The 27,004-nt window shown below is 40.0% G+C and overlaps 2 protein-coding genes across 2 annotated transcripts in view; both read right to left on the bottom strand.

Annotated features, from left to right (window-relative positions):
• CATSPER4 (cation channel sperm associated 4) overlaps positions 1-23,915 on the bottom strand; it is a 29,924-nt gene extending 6,009 nt beyond the window's left edge. Inside the window, exons 1-10 of the mRNA XM_089513228.1 lie at positions 23,906-23,915; positions 22,365-22,474; positions 18,496-18,579; positions 16,158-16,301; positions 14,260-14,361; positions 13,476-13,573; positions 10,966-11,086; positions 9,539-9,672; positions 7,229-7,421; positions 5,133-5,344 (exon numbers count right to left, since the gene is read on the bottom strand). Coding sequence (XP_089369354.1) covers positions 5,133-5,344; positions 7,229-7,421; positions 9,539-9,672; positions 10,966-11,086; positions 13,476-13,573; positions 14,260-14,361; positions 16,158-16,301; positions 18,496-18,579; positions 22,365-22,474; positions 23,906-23,915 — 1,208 coding nt within the window. The remainder of the gene's footprint in view (positions 1-5,132; positions 5,345-7,228; positions 7,422-9,538; positions 9,673-10,965; positions 11,087-13,475; positions 13,574-14,259; positions 14,362-16,157; positions 16,302-18,495; positions 18,580-22,364; positions 22,475-23,905) is intronic.
• LOC149318586 (scavenger receptor cysteine-rich domain-containing protein DMBT1-like) overlaps positions 1-27,004 on the bottom strand; it is a 247,983-nt gene that overhangs the window by 76,980 nt on the left and 143,999 nt on the right. The gene's annotated exons all lie outside the window — the stretch shown is intronic.

Here is a 27,004-nt window from a genome sequence, read left to right as displayed (position 1 = left end):
TGACGGCTTCTTCCATCAACTGCATTTTCCGCTATCAGGTAACATCTCAAAGGCTGGACAGTGTTTTGATATTTCATGTTGCAAAGTGGGGAAGAGCTAAAACAATGTAAAGTATGAAAACTGTCTGTCATTTAAAAGATCTGATAAAGACCTGATAAGGAGAAATATGGGAGAAGATCCCCAGAAAGAGAGAGGATGCTAATGAGACAAGGAACAAAAAGACTGGAGGAGGAGAGGAAAGAAAAAAACAGACCAGACAGGTGGAGAAGAGGTTCCATCTGGAGGAGAAACTAAATCAGCTGGTGGAGAAGAATAAAGATTTAAGACTGTTGTTTTGAATTCTGTGGGTATAGGTGGGATATTAATTTGATTTGTAATCACAACTATATTAAAAGTTAGTGAAAGTTATTAGAATGAAAATTATATCATGGAATGTAAAAGGTATGAACTCAGCAACAAAAAGAAGCAAGGTATTCAATCTTATTACTAGACAAAAAGCTGATCTAGTATGTATTCAGGAATCACACATTATTAGCAGAGATAGAAGATTAATTAGCAGAGAAAGCCTAGGCAGAGAATTTTTTGCAGTAGCTCCCAAAAGGAAAAGAGGTGTAATCTTTTATGTTAAGAAGCATTATGATCCCAAAGAAATCTTTAATGATAAAGAAGGTCATCAGGTAGGAGTAGAAATTAATTTAGAAGGGGAAAAAACCTTAGTAGTGGGTATTTATTGTCCTTTAAAATATAAAAGTAAATTCTATGAAAATCTATATCTTAAAATTCTGGATCTTCAATATGAGAACTTGATTTTAATAGGAGACTATAATGGAGTATGGGAACTGAAATTGGATAGAATAGGGAAAAAGGAAATCAAAGAAAAACAAGGAAAGCTACCCAAATCCTTTTTCGAATTAACAGAAAATTTAAATTTAATAGACTCCTGGAGGCAATTGTATGACAAGAAAAAAGAATACACCTTTGCTTCCCCCAGACATAACTCATTAGCAAGAATTGATATGATCTTGGTATCAAAATCATTGATGGGAAATTTGTCTGAAATAGAAGTATTACCAAGAACAATCTCAGATCATAATATGTTAAAATTAGAGTTGAAAGAGAGAAATAAAAGATCCAGTTGGAGATTATATGAAGGCTTGCTATTAGATCCTGAAACTGTTGAAGGGGCAAAAATAATGATAAAGAACTATTTTAAAGAAAATATGAACAATGAGGTGAGTACGGAAATAGTTTGGGATGCGGCAAAAGCCGTCTTTAGAGGATATTTTATTCAGCAAAGCAATATAAAGAGGGAAAAACAAAAAGAAAATATTTTAAAAATTCAGGCCTTAATAAAAGAAGAAGAGAAGAAATTGAAAGAGGATTTGGGTAACTCAGAAATAAAAATGAAAATCAAGCTTTTACAAAAACAATTGGATTCGACTTTAATAGAGGAAATAGGGGGGAAAGTAAAATAAATAAATTGGATCATTTTGAACATGCTAATAAGGTTGGGAGATGGCTAGCCCTTAAATTGAAAGAAAAGAAAAACAAGAATCAAATCTTGAAAATCAGTAGAGAGGGGAATACATTGACAAGACAAGAAGATATTAAATAGGCTTTCTTTGATTACTATAGAAATTTATATGACAATGAGAATCTTAATGTGGAAAATTTATATGATTGGTGTAATGAAGAGGAAATAATAAAATTAGATGAAGATAAAAGAAATTTCTTATAGAAAGATATAACTATTGATGAAATTTTTAGGAGCAATAGAGGATGGGAAAACTCATAAAACCCCAAGACCAGACAGTTTTCCCTTATCTTTCTATAAAACATTTAAAGAAGAATTATGTTTTCCTTTATACCAAGTATTTAAAGAACCTCTTACTAACAAGATACCAGACACATGGAAGGAAGTGAATATTACCCTAATCTTGAAAGAAAATAAAGCAGATGATGACCCGACTAATTATAGACCCATATCACTATTAAATTCTGACTATAAAATATACACATCAGTTTTGGCTAACAAACTAAAAAAGTGTCTAAATAAAATCATTGGCACAGACCAAAAAGGTTTTCTCCTCGGAAGACAACTAAGAGAAAATATAAGATATGTTTTAAATATTCTAGAATACTATTACAAACACAATGAAAAGCAAGCAGGGTTATTTTTTCTAGACCTACAAAAAGCTTTTGACTCCGTAAATTGGAATATGATGTTTATGACCCTAGAAGCAATTAATGTAGGAGATAATTTCCGTAAATGAATAGAATGTCTTTATAGGGATCAAAAAGCTAATATTTTAATAAATGGGGATAAAAATCCCACTTTTCCAATTAAAAAAGGAACATGCCAGGGATGCCCTTTTTCCTCCCTCCTTTTTATAATTGTGATAGAAATTTTAATTAGGAAAATTAATTTGGACAATGATTTAAAGGGAGTGAAAATTAAAAATAAGGGCCTATGCTGATGACCTGTTTATAAATTTGGAGAACCCATTAGAAAATGTAGAAAAATTAATGGAGATTTTAAATAATTTTGGAAGCCTCGGTGGCTGTAGAGTGAACCTACAAAAATCAGCGATTTTAACTAAAAATATGAATAAAGAACAGATTTCTGAATTAATTAAACGTACTGGAATTGAAGTTAAAGGGGAAATAAGATATTTAGGATTAACCATTTCAAATAAAACGAATGAACGTTTTGGAAATAACTATGTCACATTATGGGGGAAAAAATTAAAAATGAGCTAAATAAATGGAAAAAATTACACTTATCCTTTTTAGGCAGGATAGTCACTATTAAAATGAATATATTACCAAAATTCCTCTTTCTCTTCCAAACACTCCCAATTATAATCCCAGAAAAAATCCTTAAGAATGGGCAAAAAGATCTGTTTGGGAAGGGAAAAAACCCAGAGTAAAACTAAAGGCTTTACAAGATACAAGGGAAAGAGGAGGGTTAATGGTTCCAAACATTAAATTATATTACGAGGCTAATTGCCTACTATGGATAAAGAATTGGATAAACTTACAATACAAAAAATCATTAGAATTGGAATGCGAAGGTCTTAAATTCGGACTTCATGCTTTTCTTTTATACGACAAAGAAAAGGCGGATCATTCTATTAAAAACCATTGTATTAGGCATGCTCTGTTAAAGGTATGGAGGATATATAAAGATAGGATAGTCACTGGGTCTCCAAAATGGGCCTCACCATTAAAAGCAATTTATAAAACACAAATGGAAAGAGAAGTAAATTGGATTACTTACGAATATTTGTTAAAACCTAAGGGTAAAGAGCTAGAAATTAAAACACAAAAAGAATTTGATACACAGGGTTTCAATCTGAATTGGTTTGAATATCAACAAATTTACACTAAAACTCAACATGATTTTAAAAAATGGGAGAAGAAGGATAATAGTTCAGAGATAGAAAAACTTCTGCTGATTAAATGAAACCAAAAAGGTATAATGGGAAAATTATATAAAGTACTGCTAAGCTGGGACACAGAACAAGAAATAATTATGGAAACAATGATAAAATGGGCCAAAGATTGTGGACATGCCATCAATTTAGATCAATGGGAAAAAGCATGGAAAAAAATATAAAGTTTACAGCAGCCCAAAATCTCAGAGAAAACTGGTTTAAGATGCATTTTAGATGGCATTAAATACTGGCAAAATTAGCTAAAATATATAAAAATACAAATAATAATTGTTGGAAATGTGATAAAGCTATAGGATCTTATTTCCACTACTGGTGGACCTGTGGGAAGGCAAAAAAAATTTGGAAAACCATTACTAATGAAATAAATGAGATTTTGGATATTGACATGAAAATGGCCCTGGAAGCTATGCTATCAGGAATGTTTGAAGATAATTTGGATAAGAAATATGGCAAAATTTTCATGTACAGTATATGGTTTTTGATGCCAGGATTCTATATGCAAAGAAATGGAGATCGAAAGAGCTACCTAACCTTGAGGATTGGTCTATCTGTCTAGACGAAATGATGCAAATGGACAAACTTTCCAGTGTGATAAAAGAAGACTCTTGGGAGATTGTATCTAAAGACTGGTGTAAAGTCTTAGGTTATATTCAAAAGAAATGGGGTGACATAGTAATATGATATCAGTACCATGATGCCATCTATTTATATTAGAGGCTAGCTTTTGTTAGTATAATAGTTTAGAGAGAATTCTGAAACAGGATATAGAGAATAAGGATCTAATTATTTTCTCTGACTTGAAACTATTGTGAAAGTAACATATTTCCCTATCTCTTTGCTGAAATATATTGTATTTTTAGAATGACTTTGATTTGGGGGAAAATAATTGTCCTCTCGAACCAACTTTTTGAAAGATCATTAATTTTAGAGAAGATAAGTTTAAAGTAAGAGAGTAATAAGCGTTACAAATCAATGGTGGAGGAAGTTAATTTTAAGTATGGAAGATTGACAAGGATGTGGGGAGAAGTTAACTGTTTGTTTAGAAGTTAGGAACAGAATATTCAGAGGAGGATTGGTAGGGAGAGGATAGAGATGGAAGAAGGTTAAGTAAGTGAAGAAGGTCTGAGTAGGTGTGAATGAAGAGGGTAACTTAAAAGAGGAGTGGAATGTCTGATTTGTTGGATTTTCTAAGTAAGATATTAGGAGCAGGTAGCTATCTTTAAGAGGGTAAAAGATAGGAAAGTACAAAGTGTTGATGGATGAACTTCTCGGAATGAAAGATGCTAAACAAATATGGATATGCTAAGTAACTTCTCTGTTTTTGCGTATGGAAATGTTTATGATTTGTGTATATGTGTTTTCTTTTGTTTTAAAATCTAATAAAAATTAATTAATTAATTAATTAATTTTTAAAAAGATCTTTTCCCTTCCTCCTACCCACACCTTTTTTCCTCTTTCTGACACCTCTTTCCCCACCTCCACCCCTGCAGCCCCCTCCCATAGGCTGGATCTGATCTGATCATTTACGGAAAGCTTTTGAAATGAGACTGCCAGCTGTTTAAGATAAAGCCAGTATTTGTCCCTAGGGCCAAAGTTTCCACTCCTGCACACGAGTGGAAGTTATATTTGACATGTGTCTTTCTCTATGGAAAAGAAACTCTATGGAGAAATTACTGGTCAAGCTCATCCCGAATCACCCGGTATTCCTTTAGATTCTCATGGATCGCTTCCAGGACAACACATAGCTCTTCACAAGTGGCTTCGTTCAGGCTGCCTAAGTTACCACAGCTCAATAACTCCTGGCGATGGACCATGGGTGTTCCGTGCATGACCTCTTTCATATGCACATGTTCAGTCTGGCCCATGTAATCGTCATCGGTGTCATCCTGTTTAAGCACAAAGAAAAATAAGAGGTGATCCATATTCATAAAATGATCAAGCCACATACTCAACCTATAGCCTCCTTTAAGGGAAATTCAGCCTTACAGCAGCAAGAATTGTATTTACCCAGAGATGGATGGAAGCTATTATTCCAACACAAGGAGATTGGCTGGTGAAGATATATGAGCTTGCTGAAATGGATAAACTGACAATGTTAACCAAGGAAATGTTTTTGGTTAACTTAGGAAAGATTGGAATATGCTCATTTTTTTTCTTTTGAGACAATAAAGGGGAAATGTCTAAGTTTTAGGTTTTATAAGATAAGAGTAATGTGTTTACACTAGAAATACAACTTGGAAATAGTATTTAGGAAGTACAATATAGTTTAAGGTCTTCATTTGGAGGAAAGTCATATATGTAGTGATTAGTGTGTGTATTTTGTATTTTGATTGGGGGGTGTTGGTTTTTATTTTGTTGTGTAAGTTATGTTTTTCATTTCTTTTTTCTTTAAGTTTATTTCATATATTTAAATCAATGTGTTAAATAAAAAATAATGGGGGAAAAAGAGGAAATCCGCTAGGTGGCCTTGGGCCAGTCGCACTCTTTCAGTGTCAGAAGAAAGCAGTGGCAAACCCACTCTGAACAAATCTTGCCAAACAACTCCCTAATAGGTTCACTTTAGGACTGCCATCAGTTGGAAACAACTTGAAGCTATACCACCACAACAAAACACTAAAAACAATTAAAAACATACAATTATTAATAATTTTAAAAATATAGTCTTGCAAACAACACAACTGAAAACAGTACAATTAAAAACAGTACAGCATCCTATTAAAACCCCTCTCCTTAAAAACATTATGTTTGTGAAAAACCTGTTGGAAGCAGAAAAGTTTTTGCCTATCAATGGAAGGCAGCAAGGATGGAGGCCATTCTTACCTTTCTAGGAAACGGGTTTCAGAGCCCAAGGCAATCACTGAGAAGGCCCTACCTCACATCACCACTGTACAAATGGTTGGACTAAGGAGTTTATCACATGAGCCCCGTTCTCACTGGTAGTAAGGGGAACCAGATACATACTGGTACTCTCACATGTCTTTGCAATAGTGCAAATGGGGCTTCAAGCTCTCTTTTATACTCTTCTATGCTCCTCTGTAGCTTTACCTCCCTCTCCTGTGCCCTACCCAGTGTGCCTTTCAGGGCCTTCTAATTTTGGAGTTTTTATTTTTATTTTTAATGCAATTATGGAAGTATGCTAATATGATTTTCTAAAGTTCAAATAAAGTTTTAAAAGGGGAGAAAGTTTGCATGGGAATAGTGAGGGTGAGAAGAGGAGACACTGACATCACACAACTGCCCAATATTGGAACTGTCACAACAAGAACGTATCACACCTAGGGACTAATGGGACAGTGGTGCATTTGAGGGCTTGTTGGCAGGTTTTCCCATCAGTGCACTCTAACCTGAGCTGCAAGGCAGCAATGAGATTGTGCATCTTGTCATTGATGGGAAAACCTTTCAATAAATGTGAAGTCAAAGGCTTTCATGGCCGGCATCCATAGTTTTTTGTGGGTTTTTCGGGCTATGTGGCCATGTTCTAGAAGATTTCTAGAAGAAAATCCTCTAGAACATGGCCACATAGCCCAAAAAACCCACAAAAAACCCTGTCAATAAACTTCATAAATATAAAAGTAGCTTGAAAAGTTACAGTTACACTGCAAAAGGGGTGGAACTATTCTTCATTCAGTATGATTGTGATGTAATGTAGTTGTGCCTTTGTTATTGAAAAAGGGCCCAGAAATTCTAGTTTCAAAGTGGCAAGTTATCAACAGCTCTTTGCCTATTCTCCCACCTGGCTTCTCTCTCCAACCCTTGACTTTTTAACTCACGTCCAGTCCTGTATAAGCCGATGCAAAAGGGGTCTGGGCTCGCATTTGCCTCTCCTCGTTGTATGCAGCCATGGATTGTTCCAGGTTGGTTGTCACCACTGCCACTAGTAGATTTGCAAAGATAAAGGCCCCAAATGTGATGAAGATAAAGAAGTAGAGGGCCCCACCTATCTCCAGGGCAAGGCCTTCCTTTCTGCAGGGGAATGAAGAGAGCTTGTCAAATTACTTTAAAGACATTATTTGTGATTTTCAAAGCAACTACCCATCTTCCCATTTTGAAATAACAAGAATAGTTACAGTGCACCCGCGTCATATGCAGGCACCTGTTACACACTTTTAACACCTATACCACAAAGGGACCATGCTATATCTGTAATGCAATGTAGTCTTATTTTCATTATTGAAAAAGAAAATTAATTTTGTACATACTAATGTATAAGTCTAAAAACTTTAGTCAAAAATTGACCCCAAAAGAGGGAGGCCGACTGTATAAGGCTAGATGACTCAATATAAGACAGCTTTCTTATAACAACATTTTTTTTATTTATTTAGGTATTTATATCCCGCCCTTCAGCCCTAATGGCTCTCAGGGCGGCTTAGATTTATCATTTTTAACCAGACAGCTCCCTGCCTGCAGGCTTACAATCTAAAAGACACGACACAAAAGGAGAAGGGAATGGGGGGGGGGGGGGATCAGGTCCAGCATTCTTCTCTCCCTCTGAGGCCTGGACCAAGGCAGATGGACCAGAGGGAGGGCTCTGCTTCTTCCAGGCAGGCCTGGTGGAGCTCGCCTGCCTCTCTCCCCTTCCAGATGGTGGCTGAAGGGAGGGCTGGTCCTCTTCGAGGAAGGCAGTTGGAGCTCACCTGCCTCTCTCCCCTTCCAGATGGTGGCTGAAGGGAGGGCTGGTTCTCTTCGAGGAAAGCAGTTGGAGCTCACCTGCCTCTCTCTCCCCTTCCAGATGGTGGCTGAAGGGAGGGCTGGTCCTCTTCGAGGAAGGCAGTTGGAGCTCACCTGCCTCTCTCCCCTTCCAGATGGTGGCTGAAGGGAGGGCTGGTCCTCTTCGAGGAAGGCAGTTGGAGCTCACCTGCCTCTCTCCCCTTCCAGATGGTGGCTGAAGGGAGGGCTGGTCCTCTTTGAGGAAGGCAGTTGGAGCTCACCTGCCTCTCTCCCCTTCCAGATGGTGGCTGAAGGGAGGGCTGGTTCTCTTTGAGGAAAGAAGTTGGAGCTCACCTGCCTCTCTCTCCCCTTCCAGATGGTGGCTGAAGGGAGGGCTGGTCCTCTTCGAGGAAGGCAGTTGGAGCTCACCTGCCTCTCTCCCCTTCCAGATGGTGGCTGAAGGGAGGGCTGGTCCTCTTCGAGGAAGGCAGTTGGAGCTCACCTGCCTCTCTCCCCTTCCAGATGGTGGCTGAAGGGAGGGCTGGTCCTCTTTGAGGAAGGCAGTTGGAGCTCGCCTTCCTCTCTCTTGTAGTCACCAAAGGAATTCTTGGTCACCACCCCAGGATGGCTTCAAATCATTAATTGAATTAATTTAAATCAATTAAATAGAAATTAATTCCTGTTTGCTTCCTGTTTCAACATAGGCCTCCTCTGGGTCTAAAGTGGCCCAGGAGAACTACAGAATACAGTAGAAATGCACCTCATGTCCCCTAGCAGCATGGAGGACAATGTGTTTTGGGGAGAGAACTCAAAAAACCGTCTAACTAAAAATAATAATTGTAAGCCGCTCTGATAGCCTTTAGGGCTGAAGGGTGGGGTATAAGTACTCTAATAATAATAATAATAATAATAATAATAATAATAATAATAATTTTAACCCCCCCCCCCAGGGGTTTCCTGGGGACATATGCAACCCATAGTTCCTACTTTGTCCATCACAGATTGACAGATAAATCTTTGGGTAACTTGTAATGAATCAGACTGTTTGTTTCTAACTTCTAGCTCTGAATGGAAGAGGCTTTATTGTATTTCTCATACAACTCTGCTGAAAGAAAGAAGTGAGGAATAAGGATAGATTTTTAGGGGGAAGTACTACAAGCTTAGTTCTGGTACTAAAAATGTTCTAAACATACCACATGTTCAGAGACACCCTAGACCCTGGATATACTACATGTATGTCTGATTTCATTCCCTGCATAACTATCTTGCCAAACCAAAAACCAAAATAGATGCTTCAATCCTGAAATCTGCTCACTCTGACCTAACATGAGTCTTGTTAAGCATTTTTATTATTTGTATCCTGTTTTCTTCTCAGAATTCAGTGCTGTTCACTTTGAATTATTGTAGTTCAATGTGAAAAGAGATTTACTCACTCAAAGTCATCGTATATGTTGATCCACCCATCTTGGGTTATGCAGATGAAGAGAGTGTATAAAGCAGTCCCCAAGTTCCCAAAATGTTTTGGGACAAGAGTTCCAAAGAGGGTCACACCAAATACAGAGAAGACCTACAAAATGAACAAAACAAGGATGAATTCAAAAAGATTAACCAAAGAGCCCTAACCCTTCTTTGGTATTCACTGTCACTCCTGAACAAGGAAATTACAAAGGAATATTAGAAAGAAATTGCTAAAGTGAATTATATTCACAAATTTCAGTCCTTAGCAGAAGTATACACAAGGACAAAGGTGTCATGGGCGGGGTACAGACCGCCCAAAAAGGGTGGTCTGCCGGTGCCTTGTTTTGCCACGCGAGGAAGCCGCAGCGGTCAAATCGCGCAGCTTCCTCATGCAGCAAAAAGAACCCGCAAAAAGCGGGTTCTTTCTGCAGCACCATTGTGATGCCACAGTGCTCCAATGGCACACTCGCAACATCACAAGGGGGGCGTGACATGCAGATGCTAAGCGTCTGTCATGTCAAAATGGCAGTGCCCATGTGTACAGGGCACCGCCATTTTGACACCCTCGTCACATGCTAGGGGTGAGGCACGTATGGGCGGTGCACCCTCCACCAACTCCTAGCACGTGACGAGGGTGCACTATAGGCCTGTCTAGATTGGGCCATAGAACACTACATAAATTAATACAGAAGTCCTCAGTACTACATATATAACAAAAGGAATTTTCTCAGAGAGAGTTTTGAATCTGGGGAAACTGACTTTTGGTAAGTAGATTTATTTCCTTCACCTATCAGCACCAAATGACCATGGCAACGATATAAAAGACTGGTATCACCTTATGCAGCCCTTTGAAAATTTTGGGGAAGGTTCATGATTTGCTTCTTTCTGGACTCTATCTGTGGCGTCGTAATGGCGCTGCAGAAAGAACCCCCACAAAAATAATGGAGGTTGCCCCTCTGTGAATATTCAAGACCATGGATCTCAAGTCCACGAGAACAGAGGTGACGACTGTAAATTTCTTTTTTAAAAAATAAACTAGTGTGAAAGAAAATCTTTTAAAAATCTATGATGGTCCTTTCACACATGCAAGTGACCAAGTGATGAATGGGCATGTGTGAACTCAGTTTTGGGTTCTCGGACTTCTGCCAGCCCTCTGATTTGATACAGACAAGCCTAAGTAATCTGCAATGCAGCAATATCTTCAGACATGTGGATTTTAGAGCCAGATCCTTGTTGATACCCAGTTAGCCAAGTTGAAGATGAAAAATGTAGGGGGAAAAAAAAGAATCAAGTAACTGGTCTAAGAGGAGCAAACCGAAATGCAGACAGTCAGGACTGCGGTTTGTGAGCCTTGGAATTGGACATTGGGGAGAGGCAGGGAGACCTGATGAAGGCATCTCACCAGCATGATGGCAAAAAGCAGGATCATGATGTTCGCCATGTCAGGAGCAGACTGTAGGATCACCTGGATCATCCTTGCCAGGCCACTCACCAAGGTACACACCTGCACCAGTCTCATGACTCTGGAAGGAATGGAAACAGTAATATGCCAATGTGTAAGGCTGCCAGCTAAAAGGGCTGGAACCACAGTTTGTTTTTTTGGGATTTTTTTTATTAAACACCTCTATTAAAAATATACACAATATAGAACAACCATACAACAACACAAGAAAGAAAGAAAGACAACCCTGGTTCCCAATTAATCTGAACTGCTGAAAGGATTCAGAGAGTGGGATCGTGTGCTAGCCCCATTTAACCCATGTCTTTTTGACACTGGGTTTTCTCCACTTCTTTTTCGATAAACTGAATCTGTGCAAGTGTGAACTACATGCAGATCGGAATCGATTCAAATTTCCCCTTTGCCAGCTGGAACCAAATCATTTTGAATCGATTCATTTGTGAATGGGAACCACAAGTGGATTATTTTGAAGGGGAAAAATGCTATCAGTGCGAATGTAGTGAGAAAAAATGTGGTTGGGGCAAGTGTAGTGGGAACCATGCCCCGCTGTCGATTTATCTGTAAGTGGGAATGGGGCCATAATATAACAACACTAGTAAAATTAGACACATAAGTTAACCTTACAAATCAAATTGGAATTAAAATGATCAAGTGATAGACGTTCCTCCTCCTCCTGCTCCTCCTCCTCTCTCTCTCTCTCTCTCTCTCTCTCTATATATATATATATATATATATATATGTATGTGTGTGTGTGTGTGTGTGTGTGTAACTATTTTCTACATATTGCATCTACATTAATATTATATCTACTTTAAATGAATATCTGAATGTGCAACCACAATAAACCCCTCTGCCCACTAACATTTAATCTATTCAACCTGCTCATCCCAGCCTCTCCTGTTCCTGCATCTCCCATCTCTATCCTTTTAATATACCATCCTTAACTCCTTCTTCTGTTTTCCTCACCTTCTTTCCTTTTAACCTTTCTTTTCCCATCCACAGTACTCTTCCTCTACACGGGCTGCAACCACAGCTTGGAAAATTGCTTTGTTAGATGGCAGCTCCCAAAGTCCTCCAGCCATCATGGCCACTGAACATGCTGATATGACAATTCTAGGAGTTGCAGTCTTAAAAGTTAACATTTGCAAGCTTTATGAAGTCAAAGGCCTTCATAGTCGGCATTCATAGTTTTTTGTGGGTTTTTTGGGCTATGTGACCATGTTCTAGAAGAGTTTATTCCTGATGTTTTGCCAGCATCTGTGGCTGGCATCTTCGGAGAATTTGCAAGCTTTGTTCCTAACCTGCGATGGAGGAAATAGGAGCTTGTTCACCTCTGGTCGGAGGAATAGATACCACTTTTGTGTTGTGCCACTTATTATGATAGCAGATCTTTAAGATGTGGAGCTGGCAGAAACGTTGGCAAGGGAAGGATGAAGCCCACCTTGTAAGGATTTTGGAGAGACAGCCAATGCAGCCCACACTGAAAGTTAACCAACCCTCATCTGGGCCAATATTCATCACACTATTAGCTGTAAACCATTCTAGATCTCAGATGACCTGGCAAGTACCTCTTCAAGAACTTAAGATCTGAATAGATTGGAAAGCTGGGACAAAGCTAACAAAATGAATTTCAACACAGTGAAATGTAAGGTACTGCACTTAGGGCAGAAAAAATGAAATGCTTAGATATAGGATGGGGGACACCTGGTTGAATGAGACTACATGTGAAAGGGATCTGGGACTCCTAGTAGACCACAGGTTGAACATGAGTCAACAGTGTGATGCAACTGCTCAAAAGGCCAATGCAATTTTAGGCTGTATGAATAGAAGTATAGTGTCTAGATCAAGGGAAGTAATCGTGCCACTCTATTCTGCTTTGGTCAGGCCCCACCTGGAATATTGTGTCCAGTTCTGGGCACCACAATTCAAAAAGGATGTTGAGAAACTGGAGCAAGTCCAGAGGAGGGCTACCAAAATGGTGAAGGGTCTGAAAACCATGCCCTATGAGGAAATACTTATGGAGCTGGGTATATTTAGACTGAAGAAGAGACAGTTAAGGGGTGATATCATAACCGTGTTGAAGTTTTTGAAGGGGTATCACATTGAGGATGGAGCAAGCTTGTTTTCTGCTGATCCACAGACAAGGACCCAGAGCAATGGATGAAAGCTCCAGGAAAAGAGATTCCAGCTCAACATTAGGAAGAACTTCTTGACAGTAAGAACTGTTCCATAGTGGAAGATGCTCCCTCGGAGAGTGGTGGAGTCTCCTTCCTTGGAGATCTTTAAACAGAGGTTGCATGGCCATTTGTTTGGGATGCTTTGATTGAGAGTTCCTGCATGGCAGTGGGTTGGACTGGATGGCCCTTGTGGTCTCTTCCAACTCTAGGATTCTATGATTCTAGAATTCTATATATTTTGAGAACACAAATAAGCTGCCAACTCTCCAGCCCTACCTGACCATATGGAAAAATGTTTTGAAACTCAGGTTGGGAATGAGAAAACCAATGAAGAGAGATACCACAATAAAAAAGTTGATGATGTTCCAGCCATCCTGTGTAAAAGGAAGAAGAGAGAGAAATATTGTTTGGTGTGTGCAGTGATATATCAAGCCCCAAAGCTTCCCACAGAGCTCAGGAAAAAAACCCTTTCTATTGCAACTCCCACAATTCCCAGCCTGCATGAAACATACTGACCAGGGGACAATGGGAATTATAATCCAAAAGGTATCCCCCAGGTCCCTGCAAGCTCTGACTGATCTCCACTTGGCACCACTTTAGCCATATTGGGGTTTTTTGTCATTAAAAAAATTAATTCTAAAACAACAACAAAGAAGCATAACATTACAAATAAAATGTATCAGATCAAGTTACTGCAGTTAAGCACCATCTTCCAATTTTCTTTCTGTATGTAAAGATAAATTATTAAGACAATTAATAAATAAATTTAAAATGGATTTTCCAGAACTTCAAAGGCTCTGAAGGAGAGCCATGTGGTGAAATTCTATTTCAATAAATACAATAAAGAGTTTGTAAATAGTCTTTTAAGTCTACTTCCTCAGAGCATCTGAGGAAATAGAATGAAGTCTATGAAAGTTCATGCTTCCAACTTCTTTCTTTCAGAGTCTCAAAGGTGCTACAAGATCTCCCTACAAGGAATATGCATGTTTTTCTTAGGATATTGACAGGACATCTATAGCAACAGTTGGCATATGCTTCAGGGCAGATGTCCTCTTCTCACCTTCCAATACAACAAGAATCCATAGTACCAGTTGAGAACGACCTCACAGAGGAGTAAAGACAGGACAATAGTATCAATGGCAGAGAAGAACCCAAAGTATTTCTACAGAAAACAGAAAACAAACAAACAAACCAGGCACTTGAAACCAGGGCAGTAAAGACAGACACATACATATACTCAGATTTCACATGTACATGTGTACCCACCCACATTCCTCTTCAATCAGTTCCTGAAATGTGGGTAGAGGGACATTAACATTTCCCCATCTCAGGACCAGGACTACCGTTCAACCAATTCTGGTAATATTGTTAATGGCTGATCAGTATGGCAGCAGGAAAAAAGTTAGCTATACTCTGAATTGCACAGAAAGTGGGTGGAAATGGTCCACCAGCACTGACCCTGGCCCCTTTGACATACAAAGCATATGTTCTATTTCCAAACCATCCCCTGCCTCTTTCTGCTGTTACCTGCATGCAAATCTTGGAAATGTTACTTCTGAGTAGGGGTGTCACTGGGGGGGTTCAGGGGGTGAGAACCATACTGGGTGACACCTCAGAGGTGTTGTCATCTGGTGCACTAGTGAGAAGGAAATGCCTTCCAGTGTGAAGGATACGGCTGCACCTCTCCCTGGGTAGACTGGGACTCCCAAAGACGGAAGAGCCTAGGAGGGACCCAGTCCACCTGCCCAGAGGTGATAAGGAGGTAAACTGGGATACTGTTAGCATGCCATGGCATCCTGGAGGCCTTTCCATTGCCCAAAGGTGCTTGGACCGCTCCAGGAGTTGTGAATAAAGTGGGTAGACTGGAATGGCACAGATGACCTCTTTAGGTGTCCTAGTCCACCTTCTTGTTGGTGGGAAGGAGGTCAGACTCTTTTCCTCAGTTGGCCAATCTACTGCTGATGGACTTGCCAGGGAGCCTAGGGGGTAACAGATAAGTTACTGCATTGGGGTGTCACCAATCCTAGTGACACTACTCCTTCTGAGGACTGTAAGTTCCCAAATTCCTAAGCTTGCATGGAAGATTCTGGGAGCTATAATCGAAAACACTGTACATAACTGCTAAGTGTACATAACTGTTCTACAGCACAATGGAACACAGTAAAACCACCAAAAACTCTCACTTCTCTTTCCTATTACTCTTTCTGCCATATAATACTCTAAACTGCTCATATACCTGCAGGAGCATTACTCCAGCAAAGCATGACTACCATCCCATTATTCCATAGGTCTCCGATTTCTCAGTCTCCTGCTTAACACATGGCCACAGGTAACCACAGGTAATAATAGCAGTTTACAGTATGCAATCAGCCCCATCTTGCGGTGTTAGCTAAACAAATTGGCCTGTTCTAGAGGTTTTCAACCTGTAGCTCTCCAAAAGGTGTTCACTGCAGTCTTAGAATCCCATACTATTGGCCATGCTGACTGGGGATTCTGGGATTTAAAAGGTTTGGAATCATCAATCTACAACAAATCTTAGATAAAATTAGTACAGGCAAACCTCAGTTAACAAAGCCTCTAACAAAGAAGCTCCTTTTTACAAAAACATTTCATGGGAGCACAGACCCTCTTTTCTTGTTTTCTGCTTAGCTAAAAGTTTTTGGCTTTATTTATTTATTTATTTATTTATTTTGGCAACTCTGTTACTGAAAAGATAGTGAAGAAGGGATGGAGTAACACAGGCCAGGCCTGCATGGGCTAGAATATTTCAGCAGCAGCCCAGAATATTCTGGCCTCTGAACCAGCCCAATGTCCCCTCATTACTTTTGGTACTTCATAGTGACACCGAGCAGCTGTTTATACATGTGTCCTGCCAGTGGCATCATTAGAATGAAAGAGTGTGCTTTGTCCCACCAAAAGGTCCTATGATCCTGTCCCTGGCTAGCCTGGTAAACAAACCTCTTCTAATTCACGTTCTGTTCGCATAGCAACAGTAATGGCATTCACAAGGATGAAGGTACCCAACAATATCTTGAAGGCCGGGTGATAGAGGAACATCCCCGTGCATGTTTTTGAGACAAACTCTTCCACATCCCAGTCATCCTGTTTGGGGAGAGAGCAGAATCATATTAGACCGAAGAAACACTGCATCTGAGTCTTCCTACAACTTTGTAATCTAGTCTGTGCTTAGTGATGTGGGCTGGTTATGGCTACTCAGTATTGCCATGGCTTAACTGGCTTGCTTAGGTAAACTGCCACTTGGTCTTAGTGTTCTGTGTTTGTCAAATTGATAAAAAGTTTTAGATGCTTAATTCCTTAAAGTATAAACTAATTTCATAATGCTTGATTTGAAGTATGGTCTTGCAATAGTCTTGCCCTGCATTTGAGCTTTCTGCAACTGATTTACTGATTTGAGGATTAGTCATGGCCTCAATGTTCCCACTCTGCAAAATGGGCAGGTGTTTTTTCATTGTATTCTAAGTGCTTCATTTCTTCATCATTTATCACATGTATATGGTAAGCAACATGCAGGTAGTTTCTTCTCAAGTTATATATTGTATGTGTAATAGTGGGTCCTTGATATCCACTGGGGTTTGGTTTCAGAACCTCCCATGGATACCAAAATCCATGAATGGTTGTCCCCTTAAATACAATGGCGTAGTAAAATGGCGCCCCATATATAAAATGACAAAATCAAGGTTTGCTTTTTGCAATGTATATTTTTTGAAGATTTTCAAGCTGTGGGTGGTTGAATCCATGGATAAAGAATCTGTGAATGCAGAGGGCTGACTGTACTTCCTTGGGACAAGAAACCGAAGACTAGATTGTGCTAGGTCCAGAGTTTGAACAGGTTTTTTGAACAAGACCTTTTATTCAAATAGGGGTTTGGCTGCTAACTGGAAGGAAGGACCTTTTAATGCACCTCCCATCTTGATAGGATTTTAAAATATTTTTAAATTGCTTTAATTGAGTGCATGGTTTTAATATGATAGCTTATTGAAACTAGAAGTTTTTAAAATTATTCTTTGCAGTTATACCTCACTGGGTTTTTAGCTGTATTATTTTAACTTATGTTGTAAGACATCCTGCACTGAGAGAAACTCAAGATGTTTAATGAGATGAGATAATAAGATAATAAGATAAGGTAGCCCAAATATTGATATCTTTCCTCATCGAAGATTTATTCCGACCCCTTCATCACCTAATAACTGAACACCTATAACCATCTTCAAGAAGCTGTTTTTTAGACAACAGATTGAGGAATTCTTAGAAGGAGGAACAATGTTTTCAGGCTCTGATCTTAGCTACTAAGCATGCTAAACAAAACTGTGGATCCAAGTCAGAAGACAGAACTGCAGTTGGGGAGGAAAATGAGTCAAAGGGCCTTATCACACGTGGGGGGTTTGTGGCTCAGATCCGCAGTCACTCCTGTTCTAGCAACACAGAACATGATGTTTTTTCACACCAGATCCGGAGTCACTCCTGTCTTGCAATGTGAATTCACATTAAAATGTGATGTTTTATCACACCTGGTTGCCTTTCCATTGCCCTTTCGAATCGAGGAAGAAGCAGAATCAGTTAGATTCCAGGCAAGTCACGTGATGCAGATTCAAGCAAAGCGTGGTGAGTTCACATTGTATTATCACACCAGAACATACTTTGAGGGTTCAGTGATTTGAATCGGCATCCTTGCGCATGCTCAATGGGGCTCTGGATGCTGTCCTCCTTCCCTGCCCCCTCCTTAGCTGTCATCCTTCAACAGGGTGAAGGAGCAGTCAGGGGATGATGGGGTAGGTTGCAGGGGGTTACTGGGGCCAGGATAGGGATGAAGGAGCAGTCAGGGGATGATGAGATATGTCGCCAGGATCAGGGTGAAGGAGCAGGCAAGGGATGATGGGATAGGTTGCAGGGGGTCACTGGGGCCAGGATTGGAGTGAAGGAGCAGTCAGGGGATGATGGGATAGGTTGCAGGGGGTCACTTTGGCCAGGATCAGGGTGAAGGAGCAGTCAGGGGATGATGGGATAGGTCGCAGGGGGTCTATGAGGCCAGGATCGGGGTGAAAGAGCAGGCAGGGAATGATGGGGTGGGTCGCAGGGGGGCAATGAGGCCAGATTCGGATAAACACCATAGTCTGCATCTGCACTGCAGAAACAATCCAGTTTGACACCACTTTAACTGCCATAGCTCAACGATATGACATTCTGGGAACTGTAGTTTGTTGTGGCACCAGTACTCTCTGACACAGGAGGCTTAAGTCTCACAAAACAAGACAGAAGTAAGATGGAAGGATTATACCTGGATGCAGGTGATGTCCTTGTAGTTGACCTCAACCAGATCTTGGTCACCAGATGCTCCTCTAGAAGCCTGTTCACGTGCCCACTAGCCATATATGAAAATGTACAGAAATCTTTTTTAAGCACTAGCATGTAAACTTTCTGAACATATATTTCAGCATCTGCTATGCCATCTGCAAAGCACTGGAAGGTTACTTTATTGGACTACAACTCCCTAAATCCTCCAATCAGCATCACATACCCTCCAACTGTCCCAATTTTGCAGGGACAGTCCCAGTTCATCCTGTGTCATCCCACTTCTTTAGCTGCTTTAAAAAAGTTTTGCTCTTCACATCTCAGTTTTTCTCTTCATGTGCTACCTTCCCCTTCATCCTCAATTTACCCCAATTCATTCAAACTGAGTTCAAAATGCAAAAAATTTGTTTGCTCTCAAATTAACCCAGTGAACAGAGAGGAAAAATGGAAGCAGTGCCTTTTCTTTTCAGTATACTTATGCTAAAGCAAACTGCTGCAGCCTCTCCTAACTTATGTGTTCTTCCTCATTCATAACTTTTGCCATCTTGGCCACATTCTGATGTTGCTTAGTCATATGCATCCCAATTTTCATCTGTAAAATGTTGGAGGATATAGCATGGCCACTAACTATACTGGCTGGGCTGTTTTGAGGCTGTAGTCTAAAAGCAGCTTTCCTGACATCCAAGTCTATCTCCTTCTATCTGTATTTTATTTATATTAACTTTATCACACGGGGAAAATCAGGAATTTAAACAGTGTTTATCCTATGAAAATTGTGCAATCGTGATTAAGATTTTCACACTATGTTGCGATTAAAGAGTCATTATCCCAGCAATTAATAGGCAATAAACAGCAATAAATCATTCATGGGGAAATCCTGTGAATGATTTGTTTCTGTTTATTGCCTGGTTATTCCCTGGTTATTCCCAGGATACTGGCTCTTTAATTGTAATGTGTGTGAAAATCTTAATCATGATTGCACAATTTTCATGGGATAATCACTGTTTAAACCCCTGATTTCCCCCCAACTTTTCCCATTTGATAAAGTCCTATGTCTGTAAATAAAACCATGTTACACAAGTACTAAAAGTTGCCAATTGTCTGTTATCCAAAAGGAAGCCAGAATTTGTCCTTGCGGTAACAGTTGTCTGTGACATACTGAGAGACCCAGAGATAGAGAGAAGATTTTAAAACTAAGCCTCTGGGGTAAGAGTAATGTCAGAATATAATCATCCTTTTGACATACTATAAATCTGTAATGCTCAATAGGATGTGTGCCATGGGCAAGTCATAGCCCTCCTTCCATATATTCAGATATTGTGCCTTTTCCAGATGCTGCCTCACTGAGAGGTGGCAAGAAATTTAGAATTTCCACTCCTGGAAAATTTTACAAGCATACTTCAGTTAACAAAGCCTCTGACAAAGAAACACTTTTTGACAAAGTCTTTTTACAAAGGCCCAGCCCAGCTCCCCTTTTCTTGTCTTCTCTTTAAATGGACTTTTTTTTGGTCATCTTTGAGCCTGTACAGACAGGCCAAAATAAAGCTGCTCAGGTCACTTTGGAGGTGTAGTGTTTAAATGCTGCATGTGTCCTAAGAGGCCAGAAGCCACACTAAAGCCATGCTCCAGTCCTAATACAGGGAGAGGCGCAGGGACGTAGCCAGGATTTTAGGAAGGGGGGTCCAGACTAAGTGCCACCTTTATATTGGGGCTTGGGTGCAGCAGCGCAGCAGCACGCACCATTCATTTTTCTAACGGAAGGGGAGGTCTGGACCCCAAGACCCCCCCCCCCGGCTATGTCCCTGAGAGGCGGGATACAAATTATTATTATTATTATTATTATTATTATTATTATTATTATTAGTCATTTAAACAGCATACCTACAAAGTGAATCAAAGCAGCTTTATTTTGGCATGTCTGTACAGGCCCTTTATTTTTTGCAGCACTGTTACTGGGGGGATGGTGAAGGAAGGCTGGAGAAACACAGACTTTCAGTGACGGGTTGCAACAGTATGTCTGTATCAAATTATGCAATAGAGTTTGGCCTGAGAAAAATAGGATTCTATTCTAGATGATGTACTGTAGCTGTGTGTGCTTACGTACAACGTGTGGACAGCAAAACAGAAAATGAGAAAGCAGAGTAGCATGTCTCACCAGCTACCCTGGCATGGTGGAAAAGCATAGATCTAGAACTTACACCAACAAAATGGAAAACAAAACTAAAGTGGATGTTGTTGGGCGGGGGGAGGATCATTTTGGGATGCATTTTGGAAGACATTTTCTAGTGATCTCTAGAAGATTCAAAATGTTTTGGTTTATTTATGCAAGCCTTTATCTGACCACTTTGCTTCATTTCACATAACGTTAGTTCTGAATAAAATGTCTGCTGAAACTTGTGAACTGCTCATCATTTTTTTTGTGGCGTAGGAACCCATCCCTATTCTTTTCATTTTATCTCTCTCTTGGCTACCAATGTTTTTGTTAAAGAAGTTAAGACCAGAAACATAACTTCTTTGTGAGGTGAGATGTACCTGTATTTTAAAAAGAAGGCTTACTCCCCTGCACATTTTGTTCCTCCATGCTCAAAAGGGGATTATGAAACCAGAAGTGAATTTTTGGCCACTTTGTATTCTCCCAGAAGAACTTGTCTGTGTTTTGAGGGCTCATGGAAAGGCATTTCTCTGTGTTCCTGCCATCCTTACAGTTACATCTGGTGGGAACATAGGAGAAAGCCTTGGTGGCTGTTCTCAGGCTGTTAATTATACTATTATAATAATTAAATTTCTAACTTCTCTATGATGTGATTTTTAAAAAAAACTATATATATTTTTTTAACTTTTGTGAGCCCCCTTCAGTCCAGGAATGGGAAAAATGCTGAATGAGTCCACTTATGAATCTATCTGTCTATTCTTTATTTATTTACTGAATTACAACACTTCTATCCTGCCTTTATCACAGGATCTCAGGTCAGCATACAGTATGAAGATTCTGAATCATTTCCAAATTAAAATACTTTGAACAATATAAAAACATGTTAAACACAACAATTATACCATTTTAAAAGCAATAGTTGTAACCACTTTTTAAAAACTACAATAATTAAAAACCATGCACTTGAAATGCATCAGTCCCCAAAGGCTTCACCAAAGAGCCAAGTTTTGGTATAGCACCAGAAAGAAATCAGTATTAGCACCAGTCAACTCTCCAAAAGGAGAGCATTCCACAATCTGGATACTACAAATTGGTACCTAAAAGGAAAAGCACTTCTTCAAAAGTATCAAGGTCCCAAGCCATTTAGGACTTTAAATGTCAATATAAACCCCTTGAGTTCAGACCGGAAGTGAATCGGCAGTCAATGCAGCTCCTTAAGACAGGTGTTCTATGTTGTCCATTATTCTAGTCAATAATCTTGTGGCTTCATTTTGCAATAGGTGTAGTTTCCAAGTCATCTTCAAGGGCCTAACCTGGAGCTGCCAGGATAAATCCTTGAACCTTCTGCCTATATGTACATTTATCAGTGACTTATGGAATAATGTGGTTACTGTCTGTGTGCTTATGTTTCTTGCATTCGCCTAATCACTATCTGCATATTTCTATATATATCCAGGATTGCATCCACATTGCTCCAGCCCCCGTAGCCCTAAACTGATTAGATCTGGGGACAGATTAGGAAAGGAAAAATAAAACCAGATAACAGTGGGAGATCCTATAAGGATTACACTTGGGGCATAGCCATAAAAGTACTAAGAGAAGGAATTCTGGAGGGAGCGGGCATCTTGCTGCATCTGAAGGAGGAGAAGGTCATGCCTAATGGACTTCCTGACTTTGTGAAAAATCATCCACCAAGATCTCACCTCAGAGCTCCTGCGACGGGTCTCCATTCTGCCTGCAGTGTGGAGTCCACTGCTAACCACACCACTGCTCCTCTTACATTGTGATGCTGATGTTCTGCTCTTGCGGAATCCTGTGAGCATGACATCACAGAAGTCATACCTCTTATAAAGCCATTCTAGAAGTGGGTGCATTTCTGGGAACACCCCCCCCCCCCCCCGCATGAATGCAAAAGAAATGCAAATAATCTCACTCCATATAATTATATGGTGGCAACATGAACATACAGACTTCAGCATGTCCCTGTTCATGTTACAACCATTTAATAATATCAGGCAAGACAATCGACAAATGGTCAGATTCACTGATTTAAAGCCCACAGACCCACAGGGCCATTGCAGTTTTAAAAGAAACACATCTCAACACAATGGAGAAAAGTTTGACCAGATGTTGTTGATTGGACATGTCAAGGCCATTCCTTTACCTTCTTATGGTTATCTATCAGCTTTCCAAAATGAGCACTGAGTTTTGTAGGACACATGGCCATCCCAAACTAAATCACAGGGGAAAGGAAGTTTGCCCTGTTCTTGCCTCGACATGGAACAAGCATTTCTGGAAAGCAATTTTTTAGCAGTAGATTCTGCTTCTTGGAAGAGATGAGAGAAACAATATATGTACCATGCTAATATTTCCATATTATTAAATAATATCATGTAATGGAAGATATCCTTGTTGAAACATTGGAGTTTTTTATGTGTTGCCTTTATCTCTGAACAGCTAGAAAAAGATCAAACATGCCATACATATGGAAAGATTTGTTAGCAATTATATTATCCATTGAGGGCAATTTAATCTTTATACTATGAGTTTTCACCTTCCCTAAACTCAGTTGAATGTTTCTGCATATTTATGTATGAAATGTAATGCACAACAGGGTTCTTTTCCCACGAGAATATGGAATCTGACCTACCCAAGCAGGAGATTATTTATTATTATATCTTAATCAAGCAACTTGTTCTGTTATTTTATTTAATTGATTAAGAAAGCACCCATTTTGGAAAGCTAAAAAACAAGTGCAATGGGCATAGGGTTCACCTCTATTTCATCCTGAAGAGATTAAGAGGTATGCTGCATCTTTGTGAAGCCTCTCTTGGAAGTTGGGTTGTTGATACAGGCTTAAAACAAGACACTGAAGGTAACACACTGTGAGAACATCTAAAGGAGTAAAAATGTCTCACATAAGTTTTATCAAGGAATATAGATCTGCCCTATAGTGATCAAGATCAGAATCCAAAGAGATTATCCCATTACAAAAAAAACCCTTGATTTACCTTTCCTGTTTTACTGTTGAATATGGGATGCAGTCAGGTATTATCACATGCAAAATGCCACAGATGCCACCACCCAACTTCATCTCGCCTTAACCCTGGCTGCAAGCCATGCTTAGCTGGCCAATTTGCACAGTCAGGAGCTTCTCAGCTTTGCAGGTCGGCCAACTAAGCACGGCTTGCAGCTGGATTTTAGGTGGGATGCAGTTGGGTGGTGGCATCAGTGGCAATAATACCTGACTGCATCCCGTAATCGAATCTAACCCAAGAGAGGTAAGTCATTTTTATTTGGTGTGCGATAAACTCCTAAGACTTAACTTCCATGAGCCCCAATGACTCCAGCAGTTTCATAAATAATCCATCTCTAGATTTTTGGAAACATAACCAAGACTATGGGGGACACAGGAAGCAAGCTTAGCTATTTGTTCACATTTTTAAAAATGGGACTTTTAAAAATATATACAACTTGAACTCTAGAAAATGGATGTGTTGGATATTGTTCAATATCCAGCAGAGTAGCAATCTATCCCAGGGTACCTCTGCTGGACATCTGTGCAATGAGGTTAGAAGGACAGGGAGCTCCTGGGCACCATCCAGCTACAGTCATGCAAACCAGAAAAATGAATCTATGCTTTCCTCCTATATCTCCTGATTGACCATGACAGGTGCATTCTGATATCAACATGTTTCCTGTCACTGAATTTCAATACAGGCAATACAGGCATACACCAATCTTCAACAACTCTCTTTTCTTTTCTTTTCTTTTCTTTCCTTTCTTTTTCCATTTCCCCTTTCAACAGATCTAAATAATAACCATGTACTGTACTTTCAACCCCTGGTTTGCTCTTTCAACTGCTACATCCCCCTCTCCTGTCAAACTGATATTCTGTTGTCTTTCTCTCAGTGGACTTGGCACCATCTAGTGATCAGTCTTGCCTTTGCAAGCTAAAAAAGAAAAGACAGGGGACTCAAACAGATGGGGTAAGAGGAGCAGCCAGAGGCTCTTCCCACGCCAATCGCTGTGGGACCATGGCAACCACACATGCCTGGCCCCAATCCGGGCTCCCACCATGGTCCCAAGCTGGCCACCAAAATCTAGCAGGTTTTGACCACTCCTTTTTGGCCTGGCTCTTCCGGATTGGGGTGGGCTTGGCATGCCTTACAGCTGCATTTGGTGCATGCATTTTGTAAAAAAACATGTCCCCAATGCAGCCCCATGGCAGACCTTTTGGCCCATCTGTTTCGGGCCTGGGTTCCACTATCAACTTCAAGCTTTGGGTGATACGCCAGCTATGACCCTTCCGGGAGCCGGGCAACCTAGACACAGTGGTACATCTGCTGGTAACCTCTCGACTGGACTTCTGCAACATCCTCTACATAGAGCTGCCCTAGTGCCAAGTTCAAAAACTTCAGTTAGTACAAAATATGGCAGCCAGATTGGTCGCAGATACGTCTAGAACCGACCATATAACATCTGCCTTGAAATCCCTTCACTGGCTGCCAGTTAGTTTCCAGGCATGGTACAAGGTGTTGGTTATCACCTTTAAAGCCTTACGTGGCCTGGGTCCAGACTACTTGTGGGAGTGCTTTCTTCCACACAATCCTCCCCACACATTAAGGTCCTTTGGGAAGAATTTACTATAGCCTAAAAAGACCAGTCTGGCTGCGATACCCCAGAGGGCCTTCTCATCCGCTGCTCCTAGGCTATGGAATGACCTGCCAGAGAAGATCTGTCACGTTACCACCTTAGCAGCCTTTAAAAAGGCTGTTAAAATGGATCTCTTCTGGCAGGCCTTGCCAGATTAGCCTCCTCCTTTATTTGTCTTACTGTCTTGATATAGATAGCCTCTGTCTACCCTGTGAACACAGATGCTCTTGCTCTAATTTTCTACCTTAATTTTAGCTTATACTTTAAGCCAGTATTGTAAGTTATTTCATATTGTTGCTTTTTATGACTGGAATGTGGGTTAGAGTAGGGGATTATTTTTAAACAATTACGAGAACGCTTCCATGGTGAAAATGGAAGCGTTCCCCTTTAATAGCACCATCGCAGATTCGGTGACATTGGGGCGATGGGAGCAGAGCAGGAGGTAAGTAGTGTGATAAACTCCATTGTCTCTCAACCTCTCCCTCTTAATAGATGGTATCACTGTAGCACAACAGCCTGAGCAAGGTGAGGGATAGGAAAATGAGAGATGGTTCAAATACTCTTTTGCTTGGAATACTTGTGCTTTTTTCTTTTTTGCTGGCTCTGTGGACTTATAAGATGGGTTAGAGTTTTGCTTGTTTTCAGTAAAGGCTATGAAAACTAACATACACGACAAGGTGACATCTTTAATAAATCTCAATGGGAACTATCTGAAAAAAGACATAGACTCATATGGTGATTTGTGGTTGTGGGCCTTCAGGGTGTTTCTGACTTATGCTGACCTCAAGCTGAATCTGTCATAGGGTTTACTTGTTAAGATTTGTCAGAGGATTTGACATTTCGCATCCTTCCTCTGAGGTTGGGAGATTTTCACCATGCAGAGCAGGGATTCAAACCCTTGTCTTTCAGAGTCCTAGTCTATCACTCAGACCAACACAGCACCATGGCTCTCAGATAATGACATTTAAATTCAACTGATAAGACATAGACATAGTTTACCATGTGGTAAGGCATTCTTCACAATTGTGATTGTTTGTATGAATGAAAGTGTTAAATATAGAGACCTTAGTTCAGCTTGATAAAGTTGACAACAACTGCCTGGCAATTCATAGTCTGCACTGATAACATCAAGAGAAGAAGTCCCAAGGTTTCAGTCCTATGAGCTCTGATCCCATTGCACCCTTGTTGGAAAGTAGAGCAATATGAAGAGGAGAAGTGGGCACATCATGGCAATCTTTTCAGTTCCTTTTGCCAATCAAATAAACGTGTGTACTTATGAGGCAGTGACAATGTCCACACACTATTAACTTGCAAAGATGTAACAATTTTATTGCTAACTAATTGGAAGCAAAACACAGATTTACATAGCTTGACATTAGCTTGGTGGCACAGCATATATTTTCTTATCTACAACATAAAATTCTTAAACTGTGCATTTGGTTTTATTGTTCATGGTGCCCCAAGCAGTTGCTTGTCATTTCTTTCTCATTACTTTCAGAACTACTGTGATGATAGTTTGGTATCCCTTTACCTTCAACAACCACTTCCATGCCACTTGGCATTCAGCAAACAAAATGTACCTTATCAAAAGTATGCTGATAGAGGAATGCATTATATACTGAATTTCCTTCAGATGACAAAATATTATTTGACAGGGAAAGAATAATCACAAAATGAGAGATAAGAA

Source organism: Sceloporus occidentalis, unplaced genomic scaffold (assembly GCF_023333645.1).
Source record: "Sceloporus occidentalis isolate IW3139 unplaced genomic scaffold, rSceOcc1.0.p SCAF_2, whole genome shotgun sequence".
Taxonomy (NCBI): Eukaryota; Metazoa; Chordata; class Lepidosauria; order Squamata; family Phrynosomatidae; genus Sceloporus; species Sceloporus occidentalis.
The sequence above is the reverse complement of the archived record's forward strand: the minus strand, read 5'-3'. Positions and strand labels throughout refer to the sequence as shown.